Genomic DNA, 16938 nt, shown 5'->3' with positions numbered 1-16938 from the left:
TTGTCCCCAGGAAGGAAGAGGAAGGACGAGACACAAACACAACGCAGCGAGAAACCATCTGCTGCTGAGAGGAAGTAGAGAAATACCTCTCATCTTCATCACCATCACCATCACCATCATCATCATCATCTCCATCATCACCATCACCATCATCATCATCATCATCACCATCCAGGACCCAGAAACAGATCCAGGAGGGAAGGAAGGAAGGAAGGGATCTAACACTCCAACACATAACCCCCAAAATAACACCAGAAGTTCATCATTTTTTGGGCTTTTCTGCCTTTAATGTGACAGGACAGCTAGGTGAGAAAGGGGAGAGGGAGAGAGAGAGGGAGAGAGATGCAGGAAATGGTCACAGGTCGGATTCAAACCCTGGACCTCTGTGTTGAGGTATAAACCTCTCAGCATATGGCTACTCTTTAACAGCTTTTTATTTCTCGTTAAGCGACTTTCAGACAGACATTAAAAGATATGAAAGGTGAGACTTTGTGTATCTGTAGACTTCGGTATTTGCTGCCTGCTTCTCTCAGCAGGTCTCTGTGTTTCGGGGGCCCCTGGATCTGGATCAAAGGACCCCCCCAGGGGCCCCCACTGACCTCCAGCTGATCCCCCACTGACCTCCACTGACCTCCACTGGTGCTCTGGGTCAGAGAACATGGCCAGATGTTCCCAGCTGGACTCCAAATCCCATCACAGTTCATTTCCAACTGCTTACACACACAATCTTTTCATGTCACACGAGTTTTGAAAGCTCTCACTGAAAAGTGCAAAACTGCACACCAATCTCCAAAAACCATGAGCTGCAGTATTTGTTTTTTTTTTTGCCCCTAACTGCTCCTTCCAACAGTTTGGTTTTATTCTATGATGTATTTTAAATTATTTATGGTTATTTATTGTGTGGCACTTTTTACCTCTTAAAGCACTTTTAAACATCCCACTTATTACTAACTTTTAATGGCATGTGTGTATATATATATATATAACTCAGACAGTATTAATGCCCCCTTTAAAATGTCTTACTTTTTTAGTTTAAATAAGATGTTTTTAATATTGGGATAGAATTTCTTTTGTATTTTATGTATTTATTTTGTTATGCCAAGGCAGCGCTGCCTGGAAGACACCGTTGGGGGTAAAAAACACACGATAAACCAGTATTTCTTCGGCCTTTCACTCAGTTTTCAATTGCATTTTTTATTAATAAGGGGGAAAATTCCACTAATGAACCCTGACAAAGCACACCTGTGAAGGTAAAACCATTTCAGGTGACTACCTCATGAAGACCTTTTTTGTTTTTTGGGCTTACATTTTCATGCCTTCTTTAAGGTTTTTACCAAAAACAATCTGACATACAGTACAGGCCAAATGTTTGGACACACCTTCTCATTCAATTTGTTTCCTTTTTATTTTCATGACTATTGAATGAACACATATGTAATTATGTACTTAACAAAAAAGTGTGAAATAACTGAATATTATATTTTAGATTCTTCAAAGTAGCCACCCTTTTCTTTTTTATTAATAAGGGAAATAATTCCACTAATTAACCCTGACAAAGCACACCTGTGAAGGTAAAACCATTTCAGGTGACTACCTCATGAAGCTCATTGAGAGAACACCAAGGGTTTGCAGAGTTATCAAAAAAAGCAAAGGGTGGCTACTTTGAAGAATCTAAAATATAAGACATGTTTTCAGTTATTTCACACTTTTTTGTTAAGTACATAATTCCATATGTGTTCATTCATAGTTTTGATGCCTTCAGTGAGAATCTACAATGTAAATAGTCATGAAAATAAAAAGGAAACACATTGAATGAGAAGGTGGGTCCTAACTTTTGGCCTGTACTGTAATAATACTCTAAACTGGCTGCCTTTTTTCCACTGACGTTTTTTCTGACTTTCTTTTGGTAAAACTTTTGTCACTTTTTCTGACATGTTTTTGGACATTTTCAGTCAAAGATTTTTGACTTTTCTGATTGTGAATAACCTCTACATGTCTGTCTGTCCATGAATGGGATTCCTATGTTCCAGCATGGCTCACCCTGTCTTTTATTATAGAAGTATAGCATCTATCAGTTGAACAGTCTTTAATTGTTTTAGGACATTTTTTTCAACCTTCCTTTTTGACCTTTTAAGATGTTTTTCTGCAATGTTTTTGGCCGCTTTTGTTGACATTTCTTTTTTTTTGAGTTTTTACCACAAAATATTTATCACTTTAACTGACATTTTTTGTCACTTTTGCTGATGTTTGTCGCTTATCCTGGCGTTTGTTTTTGACATTTCTGCCACTTTTTCTGACGGTTTTTCAGACTTTTTTTTTTTTTTTGACATTTTTTGTCACTTTTTCTGACGTTTTTTTTTCACATTTTTATCCCTTTTTCTGACAGTTTTTCTGACTTTTATTTTTGGTGAAACTTTTGTGACTTTTTCTGACATGTTTTTGGACATTATCAGTCAAAGAAATTTGACTTTTCTGATTGTGAATAACCTCTACATGTCTGTCTGTCCCTGGATGGGATTGCTGTGTTCCAGCATGGCTCACCCTGTCTTCTATTATAGAAGTATAGCACGTAGAAATGCCAAACTCCAGCATCTGAGCTGGCTGAAAGCTGAGCATCAGTTGAACATTTCAACATGTTTCCCCCCCGACAGGAAGCCAGAGCCCTGCAGACATTAAAACATCTGGGAGGAATCAGCTGATCCCTGCAAACAGCTCCGCTCCCACGTCCTCGGTGGTCCAACTGCAGTGTGTGTGTGTGTGTGTGTGTGTGTGTGTGTGTGTGTGTGTGTGTGTGTGTGTGAGTGTGTGTGTTTGTGTTTGTGCTGTGTGCCGTGTGTGTATGTGCCGCACGTGTGTGTGTGCCTGTGTGTGTGTGTGTGTGTGTATGTTTGTGCCTCTGTGTTTCTGTATGTCTGTCTGTGTGTGTGTGTGTGTGTGTGTGTGTCTGTCTGTCTGTGTATGTGTGTGTCTGTGTGTGTGTGTGTTTTTGTGTTGTCTGTGTGTGTGTGTGTCTATATGTGTGTGTCTGTGTGTGTGTTGTGTGTGTCTGCGTGTGTGTGTGTGTGTGTGTCTGTGTGTGTCTGTCTGTCTGTATGTGTGTGTGCATGTGTATGTGTGCATCTGTATGTATGTATGTGTGTGTCTGTCTGTGTGTGTGTGTGTGTGTGTGTGTGTGTGTGTGTGTGTGTGTGTGTGTGTGTGTGTGTGTGTGTGTGTGTGTGTGTGTGTGTGTGTGTCTGTCTGTCTGTATGTATGTGTGCATCTGTATGTATGTGTGTGTCTGTCTGTATGTGTGTGTGTGTATGTGTGTGTATGTATGTGTGTGTGTGTGTGTGTGTGTGTGTGTGTGTGTGTGTGTGTGTGTGTGTGTGTGTGTTCACATCCATCAACCTGCAGAGAAACTAAGTTTACTGTTATTTTGTAGAACTTGAGTGTGTGTGAGTGCCAGCTGTAGGGAGGGAAGAGTTAAAACTGTTCTTGTTGGTCAAGTAGGAGGGGAGGTGTGTGTGTGTGTGTGTGTGTGGGGGGGTGGTGGATGGAGGGAGGTGTAGGGGAGGCAGGGGGGGGGGATGATTGGGGGAGGGCAGTCCCCCGGTTTGGCTTCTATTGATAGCCATACTCCTTTCATTTATTCCTGCAGTCAGGACGATGCAGAGAGACGAGCTGTTGTGCGTCTGCAGAGAGACACATCTGATCGACTGAGAGTGTGTCTAGGTGTGTGTGTGTCTAAGTGTGTGTGTGTGTGTGTGTGTCTGTGTGTGTGTGTGAGTCCACAGAGAGAGACACATGACCGTCTAAAAACAGAATGAAGAGCTGCGCACACTAACAGTAAGTTTTATTCTTCATGTTAGCATCCTTACAACTTATCAACCTGTAGTGTGTGTGTGTGTGTCTTTGTGTGTGTGTGTGTGTGTGTCTGTCTGTCTCTGTCTGTGTGTGTGTGTGTGTGTGTGTGTGTGTCTGTCTGTCTCTGTATGTGTGTGTGTGTGTGTGTGTGTGTGTGTGTGTCTGTGTGTGTGTTTGTGTGTGTGTGTGTCTGTGTGTGTGTGTGTATATATGTGTGTGTGTGTGTCTGTGTCTGTCTGTGTGTGTGTGTGTGTGTGTCTGTCTGTCTGTCTGTCTGTGTCTGTGTGTGTGTGTGTGTCTGTGTGTGTGTCTGTCTGTCTCTGTGTGTGTGTGTGTGTGTGTGTGTGTGTGTGTGTGTGTCTGTGTGTGTGTGTGTGTGTGTGTGTGTGTGTATGTGTATATGTGTGTGTCTGTGTGTGTGTGTGTGTCTGTGTGTATATGTATATATGTGTGTCTGTGTGTGTGTGTGTGTGTGTGTGTCTGTCTGTGTGTGTGTGTGTGTGTGTGTGTGTGTGTGTCTGTGTGTGTGTGTGTGTGTGTGTGTGTGTCTGTGTGTGTGTGTGTGTGTGTGTATATGTGTGTGTGTGTGTGTGTGTGTGTGTGTGTGTGTGTGTGTGTGTGTGTGTGTGTGTGTGTGTGTGTGTGTATGTGTGTGTGTGTGTGTGTGTGTGTGTGTGTGTGTGTCTGTCTGTCTGTCTGTCTGTCTGTGTGTGTGTGTGTGTGTGTCTGTGTCTGTTTGTGTGTGTGTGTGTGTCTGTGTGTATATGTATATGTGTGTGTGTGTGTGTGTGTGTGTGTGTGTGTGTGTGTGTCTGTGTGTGTGTATATGTGTGTGTGTGTGTGTGTGTGTGTGTGTGTGTGTGTGTGTGTGTGTGTGTGTGTGTGTCTCCGAGCAGTGAGGAGAATCTTTTTCTCATTTTAAGTATTTTGAACACAGCTGATCTGGCTCCTTAACAGAACAAAATGAAGCCTTAAATGTTGTAAACGTTGACTGTTTTCTTCATTTTTGTGTGTTTTCTGGCACATATTGTGTGAAAAATTGACATATTTTGTGCTTTACCAACATTTTAGAAAAGTAATTCCCTAGTTTCTGTCGCTTAGTCCTACGTTTTTGACGTTTGTTATTTTTTCTGACGTATTTTTGGCGCTTTTGTTTTGGCGTCTAATGTGCCTTTAACTCCGGACTCAGTTTAAGGTGAATCTGGACCAATCAGAAGACAGTAGTTACTCTGTTGTCTATTTTCTGTTTCCAGCTAACTGTTCTGTGATTGGCTGATCGCTGATATTGGAAAAAAAATTTCTGTGCTTACATTTTCATGCCTTCTTTAAGGTTTTTACCAAAAACAATCTGACATACAGTACAGGCCAAATGTTTGGACACACCTTCTCATTCAATGCCTTTCCTTTATTTGCCTTGATTTCTGAGGCTGGTGACTCGGATGAACTTATCCTCAACAGCAGAGGTTCAAAGTTTTCGTAATTTTCCAAACTGACTGACCTTTTACTTTAAAGTAATGATGGCCACTCGTTTCTCTTTACTTTGCTGATTGGTTCTTGCCATAATATGAATTCTAACAGTTGTCCAATAGGGCTGTCGGCTGTGTATCAACCTGACTTCTGCACAACACAACTGATGGTCCCAACCCCATTAATAAGGGAAATAATTCCACTAATGAACCCTGACAAAGCACACCTGTGAAGGTAAAACCATTTCAGGTGACTACCTCATGAAGCTCATTGAGAGAACACCAAGGGTTTGCAGAGTTATCAAAAAAAGCAAAGGGTGGCTACTTTGAAGAATCTAAAATATAAGACATGTTTTCAGTTATTTCACACTTTTTTGTTAAGTACATAATTCCATATGTGTTCATTCATAGTTTTGATGCCTTCAGTGAGAATCTACAATGTAAATAGTCATGCAAATAAAAAGGAAACACATTGAATGAGAAGGTGTGTCCAAACTTTTGGCCTGTACAGTATTTGGTGCTTTTCCAACATTTTCGAAAAATAATTCCCTAGTTCCTGTCACTTAGTCTAACGTTTTTTGACATTTTTGACATTTTTTCTAATGTTTTTCTGATTTTTTCTGACTTTTTCTGACGTATTTTTCAACTTTTTTGGCGCTTGTTTTTTTTAGGCGTCTGCTGTGCCTTTAACTCCTGACTCAATTTAAGGTGAATCTGGACCAATCATACGACTCCAGTAGTTTCTCTCTTGTGTATTTTCTGTTTTCCAGCTAGCTGTTCTGTGATTGGCTGATCGCTGATATTGGAAACATTGCCTACCTTTTTTGTTTTTTGGGCTTACATTTTCATGCCTTCTTTAAGGTTTTTACCAAAAACAATCTGACATACAGTACAGGCCAAATGTTTGGACACACCTTCTCATTCAATTTGTTTCCTTTTTATTTTCATGACTATTGAATGAACACGTATGGAATTATGTACTTAATAAAAAAGTGTGAAATAACTGAAAACATGTCTTATATTTTAGATTCTTCAAAGTAGCCACCCTTTGCTTTTTTATTAATAAGGGATATAATTCCACTAATGAACCCTGACAAAGCACACCTGTGAAGGTAAAACCATTTCAGGTGACTACCTCATGAAGCTCATTGAGAGAACACCAAGGGTTTGCAGAGTTATCAAAAAAAGCAAAGGGTGGCTACTTTGAAGAATCTAAAATATAAGACATGTTTTCAGTTATTTCACACTTTTTTGGCGTCTGCTGTGCCTTTAACTCCTGCCTCAGTTGAAGGTGAATCTGGACCAATCAGACGACTCCGGTATTTTCTGTTTTCCAGCTGCTAGCTGCTCTGTGATTGGCCGATCGCTGTGACATCCGCAACATGGCCCACCTTTTCCTCGCCGGTAAGATTTCCGCGCCGGACGACCTCCCACAAGGCGGCAGGACCCCGCGGAGCGTCGTCGTGACGACCCACGTCCCGCACGTCAACGAGGCGCAGCTGTCGGCGGCCGCCGGCGGCGCCGAGACCTCGTGCTCGCGGTGCACCGCGCCGTTCGGCGTGGTCGTGCTCATCGCCGGCGTGGTGGTGACGGCAGTGGCGTACGCCTTCAACTCTCACGGCTCGGTGATCTCGGTGCTGGGCCTGGCGCTGCTCGCCACCGGGCTGCTTCTGCTCGCCGCCAGTGCCTTCTGCTGGCGCCGGCGGAGCCGCGCCCACGGGAGAGACCGGCGCCGCGAGAGCCAGACCGCCCTCATGGCGAGCCAGGGGTACTGCCGGGCCTGACCGCCAACGCAGAACACAGACTGTGATGAAATGGACCGGTGGTTCTGGGGTGTGTTTTTGATGCCTTTCACACACAGACACACACAGACACAGACACACACATATATACACACACACACACACACACACACACACACACACATACATATATATATATACACACACACACACACACACACATACAAACACATACACACATATATATATATATACACACACACATATATATATATACACACACACACACACACACACACACACACACACACACACACACACACACACACACACACACACACACACACACACATATATATATATATATATATACACACACACACACACACACACACACACACACACACACACACACACACACACACATACAGATAGACACACACACACAGACACAGACACACACACACATATATACACACACACACCCACCCACCCACCCACACACACACACACACACACACACACACACAGACACAGACTCAGACACACACACACACACACACAGACACACACACACACACACACACACACATACAGATAGACACACACACACACACACACGCATACAGACACACACACACACACACACACACACACTCACACAGACACACACACATATATATATACACACACAGACACAGACTCAGACACACACACACACACACACACTCACTCACACAGACACACACACACACATATATACACACACCCACACACACACACACACACACACACATATATACACACACACAGACACAGACACACACACACGCATACAGACACACACACACTCACTCACACATGCGCACACACCAAAACGCATACAGACACACACACATACACACACACACACACACACACAGACACACACGGCATGCAGAACACAGACTGTGGAAATAATGGGGCGTTGGTTTGGATTTTTGGCGCCTTTTTCGACATTTTTTGGACACTTTTTTAACATATTTTCTTGTTGCCTTTTTGGATCTTTCTGTAGCCTAAAAATCTAGACGCCCCCTAGCGGCAGCAAATGTAATCTGCAGCCAGGGTCAGTCTAGTCTAGTAACTCTCCGTTGGCTTTGCGAGCTGGAAAAACCAAACTCTGGTCCGGCCAATCACATCGTGTGTATAGAGTGGGTGGGCGGGGCTTATGGCTGCTGCTGCTGCTGCTGCTGGAGAACAGAGGTCTTCTGGAAGACTTGGAGTTCAGCTTTTCTTTGAGAAAAGAACAATGAACGAAACTGAAGTCCTTAAAAAAGGGAAGCTGTGTTGGGAGTTTAAAGTTTAATCTATCAGCTAGCGTTGCTCTGATTGGTTGTAGCGCTATCCTATTGCGTGCAAAGAAGAATTTGAAAGACAACCGTTTGTCCCGCCCCTCGAGATTGAGCCCTGACCAATGGGGAGTTCCCAGACCCAACATCTGGATGTGGGGCTGGCTGGTCAGGCTATGTTTCTGTCGCTTTTGTCAACGTAGTCTTTTTTTTTAACGCAACGTTTTTTCGTCGCCTTCAGCAATCTTTTTCTCCTGATGTTTTTTGTGGCTTTTGTCGACGCTAACGACACGTTTGGACTCGTGGCGGCCTGCAGGACGATTCGGCCGCAGGAAATAACTCGCCGGACGGGACGCGCTGGACGATGGAATCGTTTTACAGACTCAATGAATGGATCCATCAAAACTAACTGATGAGGAAATGGTTCCATGGATGAAGTCCAGTATCTGTGACTGAAAGCTGCTAATAAGATCTAAAAGACATTAATCAAGGTACTGGATTGTTAACGTTGCTCTAGTATACGCTCACATCACGTTACTTTAGGGGGAAATACACACACACACACACACACACACACACACACACACACACACACACACTTAAAGAGTATTAAAGAGTTGACTTGTTTAACCCCTGGTTCAGTCTTATTTTTTCATGTAAGAGATATTTGTTCAGCAGCGCTGCAAGAAGTATTGCAAGTATTTGATTGTGATTTTTTTAATGAAAAAAATTGGGCTGGTACCCGGGGTTCACATGCACTCACCTGTTCTGTCCTCTTTGATCGGTGGTAGAAATTCAGAAATTCGCAAGTTTAAAATCAATGCAACGCAAACAACGAATGATGATTGAGAATGTAAAGCCACCCTTGAAGTTTTTGGTGTTTGGGCTGTTGTGGGTCTTACCTCCAGCGGGGATTGAACCCCCAGCGCCTACGTTGACAGACCTTCATCAACCTGCAGAGACACTAAGTTTACACTCTGAGACTTGGGGTCTCATTTATAAAACTGTGCGTAGGATCCTTACTATAAGTGTACGTGCGCCCAAAAGCCCAAATTGGCGTACGCCGAAAAAAGGTCAGATTTCTAAAACCGTGTGTACGCACACCTCTCAGCAGTGTTCCCTTTATAAATCACAGACTGACTACAAGTGTGCGTACGTGGATCAGCCTCTTATCCCGCCCTGTACACGCCCATTTTTAACCATAAATAGTCAATGTAAAGCACCTGGTGAGTGCTGATCAGTATGTTAATGACCCTGGCAGTTGTTCTTCGTTACACCGAATCATGACGACTGGCGGAGAAAAACAAACAAACAAAAACAATCTCTCAGTTGCTCGGGAATTTCTGCCAATTGAATTATAATTTCGGCCTGTTGTCGCACAGTGTATGGAAACCGGATCTATAGACTACCTTTATTAATAAAATCTTCCAAATCAGCAGCATTACGGTACTCGGGGACAGCTTCGATATACCAGACGTATATAATAAGATTTAACAGAACTATATATTATATCCAAAAGCCTTAGTGATAAAGTTGAAGATTATATATAATATTTATTTATAAAAACACTGGAAAACAGCCGGTTGCCCCCAGAGTGGCGAGGACCTGTATTTGGACCGGGATATGGCCCGGTTCCGGCGCGTTGCCCTCTCTACTGGACCCAAATCAGTACATAGATCCAAGAGCTCAGCTATATTACTATTCTGATTCGCATGAGTGTGTATCTGCAAATATTTCTGTGCATGTGAACAATCTGAAGAATTTTCTACAATTTGAAAATGAAGTGTGCACCATGTGGTGCAAAAGTTTGATTTTGATAATGCTAGATGTAGTTTTGGTCGCAGTGCTTCATTTTGCAGGATATATATATGAGGTATTTTGCAGTTTGGGTGTGTGGTTTTGTGAATTGTGTTAAGTATTTTGATAAAACCAGCCTAGTTTGCAAAATTGTGTTTGAGCAATTGAAAAAAACTGTAAAAACCTCTTAAATTGTTCTGAGAACCACCGAAGATCTTTCCAGAAGCTGTGGCTTGGTAGCCAAATGCTTACGGTGTCTGCTGCATAACTGGGAGGTTGGTGGTTCAAATCCAGATGTAGTCCTTTAATACAGCTACCCAAAATGTGTGTGTGTGTGTCTGTCTGTATCAATTCTCTGAAGGGTCAACGCTGTTTATTAATTCAAAATGCTTCAATGCTCAAAATCTTTATTTTTTTAAATATTTTTATTTTCAGTAATAGTTAAGTTTAACCAGTATATGTTCAGCATTATTTTAATGAATTTTCAGTCATATTTAAGTAAGTTAGGGCAATTATTTGCAGTAATACTTCAGTAGTTTGGCCGGTATACTTTCAATAATTGTTTTACTAATTTTATATTATATTTTTAGTAATGTCAACAATGTTTTTAGTAATATTTAACAGTCGGTGCTGTTGTTTGATGTCCTGCTCCATCTGTTGCTTTGTGTTCAGCTGATATGAGACACTGGAGAGTTGGAACTGATTTAAAGGTGCACTATGAGTTCCTGCATGGTCACTTCTGTTGACGTTCAAAGTAAATTCCAAACAGAGCAAGCTTGCCCCTCCCCCCATGTTTCTGTAACTGTAATGATTAACTGACTAACTGTCACTAACCCCCACCCCCTCCCTCAACCATCTTGTCGGTGATTGGCCGGAACGTGGTTTGTTGTATTTTGGTGCACAGACTGCGCCCCCTAGTGTTTGTTTGACGTTTATGACCCCTGTGTTGTCTCCCGAGACCGGGCTTTTTCACGGTGTGTTCAGGGGCCAGGAAGCTAGCGGATCAAAGAGAGATGACTACCATTTGAGATAAAAATGAAATCACGCTGAAACCATGCAGGACCTCATAGTGCACCTTTAAGACCCGTAATGAGTCCATCTTCCATTACAGAGTCCAGACAGAAAGACAGGAGACAAAGTGAAGACATCAGATCATCTTAATGTTCAGCTTCTTATTTATTGTCACCGTACAGCAGATTAAGATTCAAAATTATCATTAGAGTTTCAAACCTCCACCAAACATCATCTGTCTGTCCTGAACTACAAAGTTCTTTTAATTTTATAACCTTTTTCCTCTTTAGAATCATGTTATCAGTTCATGCAATGATTAACACCTGATCAGACTATATATATGTTTCCATTTAAAGATTATGGGCCCTACTTTCCTGGACACACTGGAGACACATCTGACTTTTCTTCCATGTTGCAGCGAGCTGCGACTGCCTTAAACTAGGGATGCACAATATATATAATACTGTTTTTTCATCGCTATTGTGATATCAACTTGCACGATAAACACATCACTAAAGGCTTCGACATATCGCAAAAGTAAAATGTAACTTTCATTATTTTTTTAGTGCTGCCATTTATATTTAATTCAATTTTCAATTTGTTCAATAAAAGAATGTTGGAAATTATTGTTTTTTTGTTGTTTTAAATTCAACAAACTGTTGTATTTTAGTAGAATACTGAAATCTAGACGCACCCTAGCAGCAGCAAATGTAATTTACGGCCAGGGTCAGTCTAGTCTAGCAACTTCTCCGTTGGCTTTGCGAGCTGGAAAAACCAAGTCTAGGTCTACCAACCTAGTCAGGCCAATCACATCGTGTATAGAGTCTGTGGGCGGGGCTTATGGCTGCTGCTGCTGCTGGTGAACAGAGGTCTTCTGGAAGACTTGGAGTTCAGCTTTTCTTTGAGAAAAGAACAAAGAACGGCACTGAAGTCATTCTTAAAAAAGGGAGATATGTTGGGAGTTTAAAGTTTAATCTATCAACTAGCGTTGCTCTGGTTGGTTGTAGCGCTATCCTATTGCGTGCAGAGAAGAATTTGAAAGACAGCCGTTTGTCCCGCCCCTCGAGATTGAGCCCTGACCAATGGTGAGTTCCCAGACCCAAAATCTGGATGTGGGTCTGGCTTGTCAGGCTAGCTGAAAGTTAGAAAGTTAAAATATGTTAATATCTGTTTATTTATCGCAAGTGATATCTTTATCGCTATATTCAACAACTTATCGCATATTTTTCTCATATTGTGCAGCTCTACTTCAAACCACCACAGACAGTAACAAGATTTACAAACGTCAGTTGGTTTTCTTGTGCTGGTGCCCAGTTTCAGGAAAATAAGACCTGTTGTAAGATTACATTCTTAATGAGAGAAAGAGAAAGAAATCACAAGAGATGAGCTGATATTCTGCTGTACGTTGGTCCTGGAGAACTACAGCACAGGACAGACCTTCATGCTGATGCTCTTCAGGGAGTAGTCAACACCTTTCCAGGCTCGCCACTCCACTCCAATACCATATATAGTTTTGTCAGCCCCCCAACGATAAACACCGTTTGGATTTGCATGGTGACAGCTGTTGGTCTGTTGGTATGATCTGACACAGTTCCCAGACCAGTTGTCCTGGTCTCTGTCGAAGGTGGAGAACTTTATTCCATTGTGATAACTCAGGGAGTCTCCTACAGAAACACAACAAGTGTATAATCACATCCCAATATTATTATACAACTAACAATGATATATATATATATATATTTTTATTTTGGTGTGTATTTACTCCAGTAAATACCACAGTCTACTTCTCTACCTACAGTAAGTATAACTAAATAATACAACTACTGAACTTACAACACTGGGCTGGTGACGTTTAATGGCTGTTATGATATATATATATATATATATTTAAAACAATCAATATACAGATTGAGTTAGCTATTACACTTTTTTCCTATTAAGTCAAATATTTATTCATTTCCTTTTTTAAGATGGATTTTTGGGAGTTTTAGGCCTTTATTTGTATAGGACAGCTTAGACTTGAAAGGGGAGAGAGAGGGGGGAACGACATGCACCCTCCATACCCTCTGTAACTCTTTGTCAGTAAGGCGTAGAATCACCCTGACACTTGGAACAAAAACTTGAGTGTGTTTCCTTTCCAATGATATCAGGCACACCTCTGAATGTCAAAGTATGTGGGAGCAGTACTTCTGTCTACAACAGTTGAGAACCCTTTTGCAATTATGTAAGCACAAAATGTAATCTGAAAACTGCTGCCCTGGTTAAAAAAACAATGGAACTGATCTCAGCTGGTATTCTGTCTGAAATGGAAATTTATAAGTGACCCCAAACTTTTGACCGGTAGTGTATACCGTTGGAATCAGCGGAGTTTCCCCTTTCATATGACATATCGTTTGTACGGATAGTAGGAAGAAAAAAAATCGCTAGCGTGACATAATGCTAATGTGCACCGTGCTTGTATTTTCCCTATGTGCTCATTTAGTTGCTTGGTGTTGGATTTGTATTGTGTGTAGATAAAAATGGTTATCATGGACATTTAGCCAAGTTTCATCCCGTTAAGCAGATATGCTACATGAATATGTTGCTACGTGTTAAGCATGCCCATGTATGGTGTTTGCTGTGAGTTACATCACCGCCCCCTATACCGGGGCGCTCGGACATAAGAGGTTAAGGGGTTCGGTGTTTAAACCCAAGCCACAAACTTTTTTCTAATTTCAACTAGCCGTTTTGGTGTCTAAACTAAAAGTTGTTACCAGAGTCCCACCCCTTCACCAAACTAGCTGATATGGCATTTGTATCCAAATGCCTGCTCTGTTGCCGTCCATTACACAAACTAAATTAGTCACATAACAGTAATGTTGCTGAATGATGATGGCACATTCAGTCATTAAGTTGGAGAGCTAGCAAACGATCAGCTTTCAGAGTGATCAATATCCCTCTGAAAACCCATTAGGTACCGACCTGAAACAAAGTTGTTTTTCTAGAAAGTACATTGAAAATGTTCGGTTGAGTTGGTCTAGCCATAATAAACTTATTATCATTATTATTTATTTGTAGGAGACAAAATGGCCTATATTTATTTATTTAGCAGTAACTATTGGCCTGTTAAAATGTTTCAGCACCAAAGACAGGAGAGCGACAGCGTTGGTGCAGAAACATTTGAACTTGACTGGAAAGCCGTTTTCTTTGTTCGTTTTTTACCATAGAACATGAGTCCATCCACACGTGCAAATGTTTTAACTAATGGTACTTTTATTTAATTGAAATGCACTTGAGATGTCTTTGTCTCTTTTGTGATTGTTTTGTGATTGTAAATTGTTTTTATATGTAATGAACTTGTTCTACTATCTTGGCCAGGTCTCTCTTGAAAAAGAGATTTTATATCTCAATGAGACTAACCTGGGGCCTATTGCACAAAAGTAGAATAAAGAAATCCTGGATAAATGAAAAAGCGCAGCTTTACTTAGTGTGATCCACTCATTGCAGCTTAATCTGTTGCACGTTTGCCGAGCCAGGATAAGTAGGTGAAGCTATGTCAAGCCAGGTGTACATACCTGGGATAAGTGCACGTTCACGGCTTTCTTAAATAGACCACGGTATCGATCACAGATTTACTGATGCAGAAATGGAGAAGACGTGTGCAGCATATGTTTCACCCGCTGAGCAGCAGCTTCTAATGGAAATTTACGAGGAGGTGAAACATAATATGCAAAAAGTGAAATACAGCTGTTATCAAACGGAAAAAAAGCCCGACAGACAATAGCGGACCAACTGAATACGTATGGATTTAAAAAAATCTACTTAGTCACTCCACGTTTTAATTGCTTTAATATGCTTGTTTTAAGTGTGGGTTTTATTGCTGTATATGTTTTTATGCGCTAAATGTGCTGGTTTTAGTGTAATGTGTCTTTGAGTAGCCTGTAAAGCACTATATAAATAAATAAAAACTAATTCTTGTTCCTGGGAAATTTATAAGGACTAGGCTTAATTTCAAAGCTTATTCATAATGCGACAATATGTTTTACAACCATATGCACAGATCTCCATAAGCTATGTCTAATTCTAAATATCCTTCTACAATTAATGTTCATACAGAACAAGCATGACTGGACAAAAACTAGAAAAAGAAGTGACTTCAATACACACTGTAAGCATAGGCTATCTGTAAAACAATGTAGCCTGTTATTATTCATGTTTTTTTTTGACAAGATGACAATGACAGCCCCAAAATAAAATGATTAAGAAGCTTTGTGGCATTCCACCACATTCTCACTCCCATTTGGTGAAAAAAGGACGCTTGATCAGGTGCCATTGTCGTCGTTATTGATGCTAAAAGTCCGCTTTAAGAGTCCGCTGCACGGTGTGGGAGGATCCCCCTGCCTCCCCCCCGCCTCCCCACTGCCTCCCCCCGCTTCCCCGCGTTGCACGGGCAGGGGACAGCAGCGGAGGAAAAGCCCATTTCCTCCGTATCGTCCCACTGTTTACCATTACCATCTCAACAACTGCAGTAGTAGGATTTAAATCAAACTCGTGACAGCAATAGTGACAAGTAATGCATGTTAATAAAATAAAGCAGAACACATTCAGAAGACAATTTTGGATCAGTGTCAGCTGATTTAACACATCAGACTCCAGGATTAATCTTAGCCTGGCTGTTAGCCTGCTCTGGACCAGGCTAGCTGCAACGAATAAATCGCCATGGTTACTTGGCTGGGTTTAATTCAACCTGCTTTTGTGCAACCAACTCAAAGCTAAATTCATCCAGGATAACCTGAATATCCCGGCTTAATCCCTAATCCTGGTTTTGTGCAAATAAAGGTTAAATAAAAAAAATAATAATACTAATTTGTCTGACAATGTGGCTTTTCTTTGTGTTTTATTGGACATACGCTAACTTGGCTCAACAAGTGACACATTACAACATTGATTCATAGCTATTTTAGATTTTTTTTTTTACAAATCACTTGGTAGCAGGGGGGTGCTGTGATGAAGCTCTGCCCCCAATGTGCTGAGAGTCTAGCTCCGTCCCTGTTGTTAGTACTTTAAACAAACTTTTTCGGGGTCATTTCTTAATGTAAACATTAACCTGGTGCATTTTAAAAAAACAAGTGAGCTGATAAAGTTCTTGCTTTCACAATATACAGCAGAAGTTCTCGGAGAATCAACCTTGTGAATCAAAATAAAAAAATTGAGCGATACCAAGCCCTGATCTGAAGGTCAACCTGCGTCCCAGAGAGGATGAAGGACAGCAGACGTGGCTCCGATGGGATAGATGGTGTACACTCCACTGGGTCAAATATTACTGCAGTCCACCGGCAGAACGAGCGGCAGGCAGCTGGTCAACAGTGGAGCCAGCAGGACGAGGACAACTGAAACCAGCTGGAACAGAAGAGATGGTTTCATTTAGTTTATTCAATTGGTATCGTTTTATGCACAGCTAGACTACTCCGTAAAGCAAGCTGACTTTTGCTTCCCCTGTGGAAAATTTGGGGCCACAAATGATTAAAATTTGTTTGCCAAACTATCACCTCTCCGGGAACCATCACCTTATCGTGGTGGAGAGGTTTGTGTGTCCCTATGAACCTGAGGGCTGTCTGGAGCCGTGTGCTCCTGGTAGGGTCTCCCAAGGCAAAGTGGTCTCAGGTGAGGGGCCAGACAAAGAATGGTTCAAAAACCCTATGTGCCAACGTAGAATAGGTGAAGTTACCCTGCCCGGAGGAAGCCCGGGGCCCCCGTCTGGAGCCAGGC

The 16938-nt window shown here is 41.7% G+C and overlaps 1 protein-coding gene across 1 annotated transcript; it reads left to right on the top strand.

Annotated features, from left to right (window-relative positions):
- The first annotated feature begins 3755 nt into the window (after positions 1 to 3755).
- LOC114548716 (transmembrane protein 100-like) lies at positions 3756 to 7195 on the top strand. The gene is made up of 2 exons (XM_028568749.1): positions 3756 to 3828; positions 6650 to 7195. Exon 2 carries the CDS (start codon positions 6695 to 6697, stop codon positions 7094 to 7096), a length of 402 nt encoding a protein of 133 aa, XP_028424550.1. The 5' UTR covers positions 3756 to 3828; positions 6650 to 6694; the 3' UTR covers positions 7097 to 7195.
- Positions 7196 to 16938: the final 9743 nt, after the last annotated feature.

Source organism: Perca flavescens, chromosome 21 (assembly GCF_004354835.1).
Source record: "Perca flavescens isolate YP-PL-M2 chromosome 21, PFLA_1.0, whole genome shotgun sequence".
Taxonomy (NCBI): domain Eukaryota; kingdom Metazoa; phylum Chordata; class Actinopteri; order Perciformes; family Percidae; genus Perca; species Perca flavescens.
The sequence above is the reverse complement of the archived record's forward strand: the minus strand, read 5'-3'. Positions and strand labels throughout refer to the sequence as shown.